This window comes from Danio rerio, chromosome 6, assembly GCF_052040795.2.
Source record: "Danio rerio strain M-AB ecotype USA chromosome 6, GRCz13ab, whole genome shotgun sequence".
NCBI lineage: Eukaryota > Metazoa > Chordata > Actinopteri > Cypriniformes > Danionidae > Danio > Danio rerio.
This window is the reverse complement of record NC_141026.1, coordinates 10,977,062-10,989,344: the sequence shown is the minus strand read 5'-3', so window position 1 is coordinate 10,989,344 and position 12,283 is coordinate 10,977,062. Positions and strand designations below refer to the sequence as shown.

General features: G+C 38.1%; 1 protein-coding gene and 1 long non-coding RNA gene across 4 annotated transcripts in view; one reads left to right on the top strand and one right to left on the bottom strand.

Annotated features, from left to right (window-relative positions):
- LOC147843375 (uncharacterized) overlaps positions 1-12,283 on the top strand; it is a 704,457-nt gene that overhangs the window by 432,119 nt on the left and 260,055 nt on the right. The window lies entirely within an intron of this gene.
- The window catches only part of htr2ab (5-hydroxytryptamine (serotonin) receptor 2A, genome duplicate b), a 30,579-nt gene that overhangs the window by 4,660 nt on the left and 13,636 nt on the right, over positions 1-12,283 (bottom strand). The window contains exons 1-4 of one of the 3 annotated variants that reach the window (XM_087256811.1): positions 8,736-10,624; positions 8,195-8,453; positions 7,447-7,994; positions 214-414 (exon numbers count right to left, since the gene is read on the bottom strand). In XM_087256811.1, the coding sequence (XP_087112937.1) occupies positions 214-414; positions 7,447-7,819 (574 nt within the window). In that variant the 5' untranslated portion in view covers positions 7,820-7,994; positions 8,195-8,453; positions 8,736-10,624. Of the gene's footprint in view, positions 1-213; positions 415-7,446; positions 7,995-8,194; positions 12,116-12,283 lie in introns of those variants that run through there. The other 2 variants (XM_087256812.1, XM_087256810.1) reach the window with 2 other exon arrangements.

The following is a 12,283-nucleotide window of genomic DNA, read 5'->3' as shown; positions in this document are numbered from 1 at the left end:
AAAGATAATAAATATAATATAATGTAAATAAATATAAGTCACTAAATAATAATCAAAATCAAAATTCAAGCGTTAAAAAATTGTAATAAATTGTGCTAACTCCACCTAAATTTGTTTTCCGACTACTAACCACAGCATTGAAAATAGCAGGATATCAGTATGGCTGCTAATATATTGTGCATCCCTACTAAAAAGCTTAAAAAACACTCGTACCCACAGAGATGGTCCAGGCTGCGATGATTTTGACGCGGGCTTTTGTTAGGGAGTTGGAGCGGCTGTGGTGGATGGGGTTGCGGATGGCGATGTATCTGTCCAGAGATATGGCGCACAGGTGCATGATGGAGGCGGTGGAGAAGAGAACGTCCAGGTAGATCCAGATCGGACACAGGGTGCGAGGGAGAGGCCAGGTGTAACCTAACACACAAGAGACATAAAGTTGAAGTTTTTATTCTTTATTATTATAATTCCGTACATTTATATAGCATTTTTCTGGACACTCAAAGCACTTTATATATATCCACCTGGATGACGCAATGAAAGCCGTATTGGGGCAGACCGTACACCACACACCAGCTGATTGGTTGAGATTTTTAATGACCACAGTAAGTCAGGACCTCGGTTTAAAGGGCACCTATGGCGAAAAATCTAATCTAATCTGTTAAAGCTGTTTGGACAGACATGTGTGTAAGTATAGTGTATATACTGTCATATTGGGGTGAAATAAACACCCAGTCCTTTTTTTTTTATTTAACAACATAAAAACGGTGGACCAATTGGAGCGGTTTTCAGATCGACCGCAACTTGACGTAGGAGTGCGGTCCCCCCGCCCACCAATATTGATTGACAGCTGCGCGCATTAACATGTCTCCGTAGTAATGCATATAATCATATCGAAATCATATCAGTTTGCTAGGATCACAATCATCGTCAAACGTGATTAAGAGTGAGTTTTACAAGTTTAACATGTTTTAAAACGTGCGCACGTGTGTAATGAAGTACAGCGATTCACTTCAGATTCATTTCATCAGCACATCCGCGTGTCTCTGTCACCGTCTCTCTGTGTGTGTGTGTGTGTGTGTGTGTGTGTCTGCGTTATGTATGTATGTGTGTGTCTGCGCTACGTGTTTGTTCTATGTGTGTGTGTGTCTGCGTGTCACCGATATGTATGTGTGTGTGTGTCTGCGCTACGAGTCTGTGCTATGTGTGTGTGTGTGTGTGTGCGCTGTGTGTGCGTGAACTCATTGTTGCAACTCCACAAAAAAATGCATCAAATACTGATTGGTAAAGTTCCTACTGTAGTATTTCTCACAAATGTTACATGAGATCTGTTTCCTGAGGCAGCCGAGGGCGGCGATTGAGGCATGTTGCTGACAGGCACGTGGGAACGGTGGGCGGGGATGACTAGCCTTAAAGGCCCAGTGCAAAAAAACAGCAATAACCTTTTCCCAGCTATAATACAGACACTTCAAACAGCTATAATAAAAACTCTAATGGGTGTTTTAAGCTGAAACTTTACAGACACATTCTGGGGACACAAAAGACTTATTTTAATATGAAAAAAGGGGTAACCTATGTGCCCTTTAAAGTCTCATCCGAAAGACAACGCTCACTGAGCAGTATAAAGTCCTCATCAATATACTGGGGCGTGAGGACCCACACAGATGTCAGGTTGAGCGCCCCCTGCTGGTCTCACTAACACCACTTCCGGCAGCAACCTAGCTTTCCCATGTGTTCTCCCATTCAGGTACTGAACGGGTGCAGCCCTGCTTAGCTTGAGTGGGCGACCATGAGAGATGCAGAGCTGCCATTCATTCATTCATTTTCTTGTCGGCTTAGTCCCTTTATTAATCCGGGGTCGCCACAGCGGAATGAACCGCCAACTTATCCAGCAAGTTTTCACGCAGCGGATGCCCCTCCAGCCATCACTGGGAAAAGCTAGCTGCCAGCTTTATGTAATTTATTATACTGTATAACATATTAAAATGCAACTGTGATGTTTAAAAACGCAGCTACAGTACACTAATATATCATTATTGTTCATCTGTTGTTTATATATCACACATATCTTCTGCTTCCTCATTATGAAAAACAAAGTCCTGCATTTCACAGGAATCAGCCATTTATTTTGCAGACTCCAAAAGTGCAGAGATATTTTGGAAGACACTGAGTCTCTGTACATTTGTTAAAACCCAAGAGTCTGAACCCATGGGATACAGACGGTGTTCGTCATCACACTCATTAGTGTCCTTCCATCTGTAAAGTCAAAGAATCTTCTATAGAAATCTCACAACAGATTCATTTGACAACAGAGATCCAGCGCCTGGAGCCTCCCTGAACACAACCACACTTTCACGAGGGCTATATAAATTCAATTACCCTTCTTATGTAACAACATTACATCACACATGAGGGAATAACCTGTTTCAGGGGGCAAAAGACTTAGATGTAGATATTTTCTGGTGTAAGAATTGAAATATTGCAAATATTCTGATATCTTTGACAATTCAAAACATGAGCTGAAAACAGAGACTGGTAACTTCACAACTCAGCAAGGGGAATGCGGGAAAAACCAGTTCCTGCTGCATTTGCATCTGAGTCTGCTTCATCCCCCTAACTCACACATATGGTCATTTCAATGTTTGAATGTTCTAGAATTAACCAAACTGACTTTAACTATCATGTTTGATATCATTTGAAATGTCTCAGTGCGATTGGTACATGGTACAATGGTCTCATTCTCTCAGAAATAGACATAATCAGAACAATAAATATATAACTTCAGGCATCTTTTGAACCACTGTGAGGGGTGTGACACTGAGTGTGAATGCCTTTTGTTATACATTCACACCCCCTTCCTTGAGGGAATTCTTGGATTATTTAAGGTAAGGCCTAAGAAAAGCTCAGGGCGATTCTGCCTAACCAGATCAGCCCATAACATGGCTTGTTCCATGTTATGTATATTTCAAAGTCAGGAATGCATCTTTTTCATCTTGGATTTATCTTTGATAATTTGATGTTTTGTATTGATCGTTTATGAATTGACTGATTGAATTGGCATAATACATTTACCTGACTAATAAATTGTTATGTTTTGAATGATTCAAACAGAGTTCGTGTTATTATCTTTAGTAGATTGTGGTAATTTCATAGCACCACAAGCCCCTGTTCAGGTTAGTAGCGGACTAGAACACGGTAGACGGAGCATTGCGGCACGTTACACGATGTCTCTAGAGCTCCGACTAACAAATTGGCATTTATTCATGTATACTTAGGCTGTAAAAGGATATCTAAGGGGATAGTCCTTCACCCGATAAACTTTTAATACTATTTAGATAGTATAGTGATTATTCAAAGTTACTACTAGTTTGAGTACGACTAGTCTGCTTAATTCTATAGTAATGATCGTTATATGACTAAATAGCTCTGTCTGATTTAGGAGGTAGCAGACCTATGGGGACCGCATAAAAAATATCCTAATCTGAGTAAGTAGGGTTCTGCCTTTTTAGGATAGCGTTCAAAACTGTTTAGTGACCAAGACTGACATGCTTGTGCTTAAGAAATTGTATACTCGGCCGGTACAAGATTCAGGATGTTATAGAGATCCCAATGAACGAGAATAACATAAAATGATGAACCGAAGAGAATATTCAATCATAATCTAAATTAATGTGAACGGAAATAAAATAACCTTCTCAATGTTTTATAATTGGGGTCAGATAAAACGAGGATAAACATATTAATATTCTAAACCATCTCATACTAAAATTGGAGTCAGATATGAGTTAAGTTTAATATAAATCAACATTGTGCACTGGAAAGACCGAACATGCAGTGAACCTTCATCCACCATTGGATACCGTCATTGGACCAACTGGCTGGACCCTACACTGGCCACTCGGACTAAGTTTTGCATTTCGTGTTTGCAGGTTTTATTTACAGTAGAAACAATGTGTTGTGCTTTCAGTCAGACTTTATTTAGCCTATTTAAAATGCAGATCTACTAATGATAAACTCAACCAATAAAAGACGGAAAATAAATAATTTAGCAGTGTGTTATCGTAAATCTGTCTGTACATCATTTCACCGAGGGCCAGCTGTCATAAGTCAGAAAAAACACATTCGTCTGACTGAACAAGTGACATGTTTTATCCTCTTTTACCCTCTTTAGTCAAAGTTTCAGGACATCAAATGGGAAGCATAACAATTTTTGCTGCACAAACACACACACACACACACACACACACACCAAAGCGGAGCATCGTTACTGCATAATTAATTCCTCATCAAAGCGCTGGAAGGAGTAGGAAGAGGGATTTCTCTCCCCATGCGTGAATACAAGCAGCTAATTTAGGACACACCAGACGGTCCGACACACACTCATTACACGCTGAAATAAATCACCTTCCAGCGAAATGTATGGAGGCTTACAATTATTGTTCTAAAGAGACATTTATTTTACTTTCCAAAGGTACACGTGTTATAAGATGAGAACGTTTGGGGTTTACACCTTTGATCTGGAAGAAAAACACTCAAAATGTTAATAAAAATCTTTTTCATATTCCGGCTTCCAAACAACTTCACGGTGTCTGTGGCACATTGTTGAGAAGCGCAAACAATAACACGATGTGTTGGTAGATGGCACATCGTTATGGCCGTTTCATTGTGACAATGCTTTGTGACTCCATTTGTTAAGAAAGAAAAGAAACAAAGACAGTAATACAATGGAAGCAAATGGTTACAGGTGTTCTGAAAAAAACACTAGTAAGTTTTAATAGTATTTTACTTTAAAACATACTTTTTTGTTTGTTTTTTGATGACAAGCATTGTGTGTGTGTGTGTGTGTGTGTGTGTGTGTGTGTGTGTGTGTGTGTGTGTGTGTGTGTGTGTGTGTGTGTGTGTGTGTGTGTGCCCATACTGTGTACATCTTTGAAGAGCAATAAGAGGTCATTTGAATATTCTCAGGGTTGACTGGATTTATTAGGTATGGGTTTTGCGTAAAAATTAATATATGTTTTTTTGTTTTTAAGTCTTATAAAAAGTCGAATTTTCTAAAAACATACTGTAATTTAGAGTCTCTTTCCCCTCCAGAAAATTACAAGAGTTCAGAATAATACAGTTTTATTTGTTTTGAAAAAAATCACAGTGTAAAAAAAATCTGTAAAATATATAGTAATTTTTACAGTTTTTTAGCTGTTGAAAATACCGTAAAAAAATGGATGGTAAACTACCATATTTCATTCATTTATAGTGTTAAACACCAGTGTTTTGAAGTACTAACAACTACACATCGTATCGTTTCTCTGTAGGCACTGGACGTCAACATGACGTCATATAGAAGTTGTACCCCAACGTACGTAACGTCATTTAACCGAGCAAGGAAATTTTCACAGTATGTCTGATAATATTTTTTCTTCTGGAGTAAGTCTTAATTATTTTATTTCAGGCAGAATAAAAGCAGTTTCAATTTTTTCAACACAATTTTAAGGTCAAAACTATTAGCCCCTTTAAGCTATATATTGTTTTAGAAAATCTACAGAACAAACCATCGTTAACTACCCCAGCCTGCCTAGTTAACCTGATTAACCCAGTTAAGCCTTTAAATGTCACTTCAAGCTGTATAGAAGTGTCTTGAAAAATATCTAGTCAAATAATATTTACTGTCATCATGGCAAAGATAAAATAAATCCGTTATTAGAAATGAGTTATTAAAACTATTATGTTTAAAAATGTGCTGAAAAAATCTTCTCTCTGTTAAACAGAAATTGGGTAAAAAAAAAATAAACAAGGAGCGCTAATAATTCTAATGTATATTAAGGAAACTTACTGTTAACAAGGTAATGGATTTTTTACTATCTATCATTATTATCACCACCATTATTTACAGTGTTGTTTGACCAAATGCTAATTTCTTAACTTTTAATTAAAGCATTCACATTGTGTTTTCAAAACAAAAGATCGTTAACATGTCTGAAAAAATGGCACCATTTATATATTTTATGAAAAAAAAAATACTTACAACACACAAACACACACACACACACACACACACACACACACACACACACACATATATATATATATATATATATATATATATATATATATATATATATATATATATACAGTATTTTTTTTATTTTATTTATTTATGTATTTATCTATTTGATTTATTTTTTAAAGTTAATGTAATATCAGAGATTTTTGTTTGTGGATTTATTTATTTTTTCCATTCATCAAAACATAACTTTTCCTATATTGTATTTTTATATTTGCAGTTTCATATTGTTATGGCTAGGCTATTTTTCAGCACCATTTTTATTCCTTTCATCCTCATCAACTGGCGGTCACTTCAGTCAAATACCGTCACCACACTACTTTTTAACTATATAAATGTTAAATATTATAACAGAAAGGCTAAATGTAGAGTATATAAAACTGCTGTCAAGCTATCAAATATGAGAGAGGGAGCTCATTGCAGCCATAAAAACAATAAGTAACACATCCATTGATGTTCTCATAACGGCTATTAACGTCTTGAAAATGATATTCAAGCTAAAACTATTTCAATGTTATGTTATTATTTTAATATTACTTTAATATTACTGTATACTATTAATATAAGCGCAAAAGAGGTCTGTTTCACTAGATGCAATTAAAGTTTAGCTTTTTAGTCAGTGAAAGTCAGGGAATTTGATATTTGGCTTGAAGTGGGAACTCTGTATATAATAAGGAAGTTATTTTCTATAAACATAGCTACATAACTAATATTTGTTGCTACTACTCATTTAAATTAACTTTAAATTAAACTAAAATAACTAAACTAAAAAAACTTTACAGACACACTAAAAACTAAAACAGAATTCCAAAAAAACTAAACCAAATTACTAAAACTTGAAAAAAAAATGGCCTGGCATCAAAACGTTTTCATCTAACTTGTATTCATTTTCTTTTCGGTTTAGCCTTTTTATTAATCTGGAGTTGCCACAGTGGAATGAACCACCAACTTATCCAACATATGTTTTACGCAGCAGATGCCCTTCCAGCTGCAACCCATCACTGGGAAACATCCATACACACTCATTCACACTCATACACCACAGACAATTTAGCCTACCCAATTCACCTGTACTGCATGTCTTTGGACTTGTGGGGGAAACCAGAGCACCCAGAGGAAACCCACCCGAACACTTGGAGAACATGCAAACTCCACACAGAAATGCCAACTGACCCAGCCAAGGCTCAAACCAGTGACCTTCTTGCTGTGAGGTGATTGTGCTACCCACTGTGCCACCGTGACGCCCCTCTAACATTTATTTCAAGTAGTAAAATGATTATTGAGGCTGTACTTTCAAAAGTTTACAGTTATTTTGATGAAATGCCTTGTCTCTTTCATACAGAGAACTCATGCATGATTGAAAACATACGTAAAAATGTAAAGAAACTCACCGTAGAGGATTGTCACCATTGCTACCGGCATAACAAGGATTCCCAAAAGCATGTCTGTAATGGCCAAAGACCTCAAGAAGTAGTTGGTGGCGTTCTGTAACTTCCTCTCCAAACTCACCGCCATGATGACCAGGATGTTGCCCGTCACGGTGATGATTATGACCAGCGAAATCAAAAGTGCCACCCAGTTCTTCTGGACATAATCAGAGGACGAAAACTCCGACCGGTTTCTCTCTTCGCTCCCATTGCAATCCATAGAGTTATTGAGAACTGCATTACCCAAAGACACCTTCTGCTCCATGCTGGTGTCTTTGGAAATCTCCGCAGAAATCCCTAAGGACCTGAGTTCAGCAGCCGTCCCATTCAGGGCCATTAAAGAGCAATTTATTCATCCATTAAGTCAAGGAAGCGACTCTCCATTTGAAGCGTTCCATTGATCTCCAAGTCCAAAATGTACCAGTGTGAGAGTGAAAACATGTTTACCTCCTCTCCTCCGCAGACAATGTTCAGATGGATTGCGATTCAGAACAGAAGAGACAGTTTTGCCGCTGCATTTTCAATGAGGGAGAAAAATGAACAACACATGAGAGACTTGATGCAACATTGCTGTCCTGGTTGAAGCAAAACATCCCCGACACACAAAACACGCAGTTTCTTTCCAAAATATCACACTAGATTATTCAGAAGCAAGACTGATTTAACGGGGTAAAACACCAAACCATGTTTATGGGGTGTTCATGAACATTACCTGGTAATCCAGAAGAGGTTCGCTGTTTCTAGAAACACCAAAGCTGTAGAAATGAGCCACTGATGATGCGACCCAACATGTGGTCCTGTTCCATTCATCCTTTCTCTTTTCCTCTCAGCACTTCAGCCTCTTTTCTCCCTCCCTCTTGCTCTCTCACTCACTCTCCGCTCATCGTTCTCTCCAACTGTAACTAAAGCCAGACTCTCTGCGCTCCCTCCAGAAAGACTTGTCTCTGAGTGGTCCCTTTGGTGCTTGTCAACTGCAACAAAGACATGTGAACCTATTTATTCCCACACGTTTATACAGGCATTCAAATAAGCACTTCAGGCAGAAGGCTCTGATGGAATGCTCTTTTTATCCTTTTAAACTCACATTGCTGGGGATGACAGGAATTCTTTTAAAATGTACCATATTATAAACAATATTTCAAATAAAACAGGTGTTTATGATGATGTTTTACAAAAGGGGGAAAGTGTCTGTGTTATGCTTATTTAAACAGTTAGTTAAACCAAAAATAAAATCTTTGTTATTAGTTACTCACCCTCGTGTTGTTCCTGAGATTCGTCTTCAGAACTCAAATGAAGATCTTTAAGATTAAATTCGAGCTCCCTCATCTTCCATAGGTGGATAGAGACGTTTAAAGTCCAGAAAAGGAGTCAAATAATTTGTCAAAACATGTGACTTCAGTGGTTTAAATGTAATCATAGGAAGCTCCGAGAAAACTTTTGTGCACCAAAAACATTTTTGATTATGTCCTCTGCATCAGATTTGGGCAACCCAAGCTCATTCTGAAAACTTAGCCCCACGGACGTTTCTGGAGACCGCGATTTATGTCGCCGGAGGTACCTATGGCCGCATTTAATTTTTTTGAGCGAACGCTACGGGGTGTTGTTATGCCACTCCTCTTCTTTGTGCTCGCCGGCAGTGACGGCTCACCTCCGTGTGGAGGGCTTTCCCGCCACAACCAGTTTGTCCGCTTAGCTCGTAGTGCTACGTTGGCAGAGGAGGAGGAGCCACCCGCGGCGACAACCGTGTCCGAGTGCGGGGAAGAGCAGTTCCAGAAATCAGGGAAGATGAAAAACAGAATCCAAAAAATAAAAGCGAACGAGTTTGTGATGGTGCGAGAATGCGGTGAAATCCAAAAACCCGGTCAAAATCGGACGAGGGCTTTTGCTTTTCTTTTCTGGACGGCTTTTGTAAATCGTCGCTTGGTTTTAGGGAAGGAGGAGGAGGAGGGTGGGCCACCCAGTCGATCATATAGTCAGTCATTCAGTCAGTCATTCATTCATTCGATCAGTCGGACAGATGGTCGCTTGACAGCGGCCTCCGGCGGCTTTTCACGCGAGAACAGCACGGGCGCGAACGGCGCACACTCCCGAGAGGCGTTCGAGACGAGGCACAGCAGCCTCTTGCGGATTCGCAAAAACAAAAACTGCCCCAATACGTTCCTCCCGGGACTCATTTCACGGCCTCCAGAAACGTCCGTAGGGCTACGTTTCCACTATGAGCCTGGGTTGGATTTGGGTGCATGTTTACTATGGGGGACACGGCACTTGGGTGTTGCACTTCTGACTTTAATAACAATATGTATTACTACCTGTAGTAAACATGCATCCTGATGACCTGGGCTTTCATTTATAAATAATGGCATATGCACAAAAAGGGGTCGAAAACGTGAGCGCCAACATGATTGCACATGTCATAATTTTGCCAAGTACGATGCAATCCTGGAATAACATCTATGTTGATTCTAGAACTACATCTTTTTTGTTCAAAATGTAATCCATACCTATACCCTACCCCTAAACCCAACTGTAACTGTAAATTCTTCCCAAAATCAGAGGGGTATAAAGTTGAATAACAATAATGTAGAAGTGCATAAAGCGTAAGCCTAAACATAAACGGTAAACTTATCGCTTAATCCTGATTGGCTGATTGGAAAGTTGTTCCAGGATCAGCATAGATGTTAATCCAGGAACATATCCTACTTTGTGAAATCAGGTTGGTGCTGGCAATGTCCAGGCTAAAATCAAATATTAACGTCTAATGATTGTCTAATGAGTTCCAGCTTGACGTTGTGTGGAGGTTACCACGATGACGTCTATCAAGCGTTGGATTTTGGTTGCCATATGTGACGAATAAATGTCAGTATTTGACGTCAATATGATGTTAGTTGAAGATGTTGGCTTTACGTTGGATTTGGGTCACTTTCCAACACAACCTAAAATCAACCTAAAATCAACCAAATATCAATGTCATTTGACGTTGGGTTTGGATGTCAAAATAATGTTGTCTTTAGACAATGGCTATTGAATTGTGGTCACCTGATGTCACAACCTAAATCTAACTTAATATTAAATGTCTTATGATGTTGTGTGCCTGCTGGGGCAGTTCTGATGTAATTTACCCTCCTGTAGTTCTAAGCCTGGTTGCATGCAAACAGAAAGTCTCTGTTTTTTGTTCCTGCAATAAAAGTCAACTGGATTCAACATTGTTTGTACATGTATTTCACAGAACAAAGAAACGCATACAAGTTTTGGAATGCTTTGAGAATGAGTAAATAGTGACAGAATTATTTTATTTAGATCAACAATTTCTTTAAAAGACCAAAAGCATCACTGGCTTAGAAGTAATGGTCAGGCATCATTTGAATGCAAAATGGATAAATTAGGTGATGCAGAACCACTTCACTCATTCGAAATGATTTTTATAAACAAAAACAATCGGGTCTCTCAACAAGTTTTGCATTAAAACAATAAAAATGGATTTTGCTGAGTTCGCTATGTTTCCTAGAACTGGGTTGCAGCTGGAAAGGCATCCGCGGTGTAAAATATATGCTGATAATTGAATGATCAATAGTTTGCTATAATTAAAGAGGTCTAATATCTACAACCAATTTATTTTTTGACTTTCTAATAATATTTAAATATCAAATGACAATGTTTCTAATATTTCATTACATTTGAGTATTTTTGGACTTCTTAAAATTATTAAAAGCATTTGTATTTTTATTCAAAGCCTAATTCAGAACTGTGTGCTTTGCCATCCACCAATGCCATACATTTTACATATGAACCTCCAATTTCTGGTAACTGACAATTTATGAGTCAAATATTTTTAAAAAGCTGCTATCATATAAAATAACCACTCTGGCTTCCCCTGCTTTTACTCTATATAGAATATGTTGTCCAATAGACAGATTCCATGGATAGGAAACATTCTTCATGAAATCATAGAGGCAAAAAAAGCCTTTAGGCTTTAAATAGTGTATCATAAATGCATCCCATTTGTCCCTTTTTCTCCTACATTTACAGCTAGAGATGGTGTCATTAATTAACCAAATATTTATAAAAAGAACATGGCATATGTCATCCTGTGAAAGGTGTTCCACTGATCCCGCCGCCTTCAGGACATAACCTAAAATAATCCAGGTAAATTGATAAATTTCCACAGAAGACCTCTTGCCATCACAGGATATTAATAATGCATTATTAATACACATCATGAATTAATATTTCATATTTTCCAAAAATACATCCTCACTTTTATTAAAAAATGAGAGAAAATGAGACACTTCTTCCTCCAGGCGGAATTCTGTGAGATAGATAGAGGTAAAGATGGGAGAGAGGGGTGGAAATAGATGCAGAAAAAAATGAAAGAAAAGTAAAAACATAAGGCAGACCTGAGAAAAAAATAACACTGTAAAAAATGGCCGTGATATTATCTGTAAAAATGCTACCATAGACCTAGTTAATAGAATTGCTGCGTCCCAATTCACGTACATACTACGCCCTAAAAGTATGCATTTTTTTGGAAGCAAAGGTATATACTTTTGAGTGTGCAACAGAACAGTATGCCAGCTTTAGGGCCTACTTCCTCGTTAACAGATCACTATGTTGCTAGTCACGTCCCCGGTCAATCATCTCGACACATCTTCCATATTTAATCCCTGCCTTATTGGAGAAGCAGCAGTTGCGAGTCTTTCATGCAGAGAAATCTCCTTAGGGCTTTGGGTAATTATGCATTCAGAAGTTAATGTCCACACAAATGTTAATAGAGCATCATTGTTGTTGCAGGTGAAATATAACA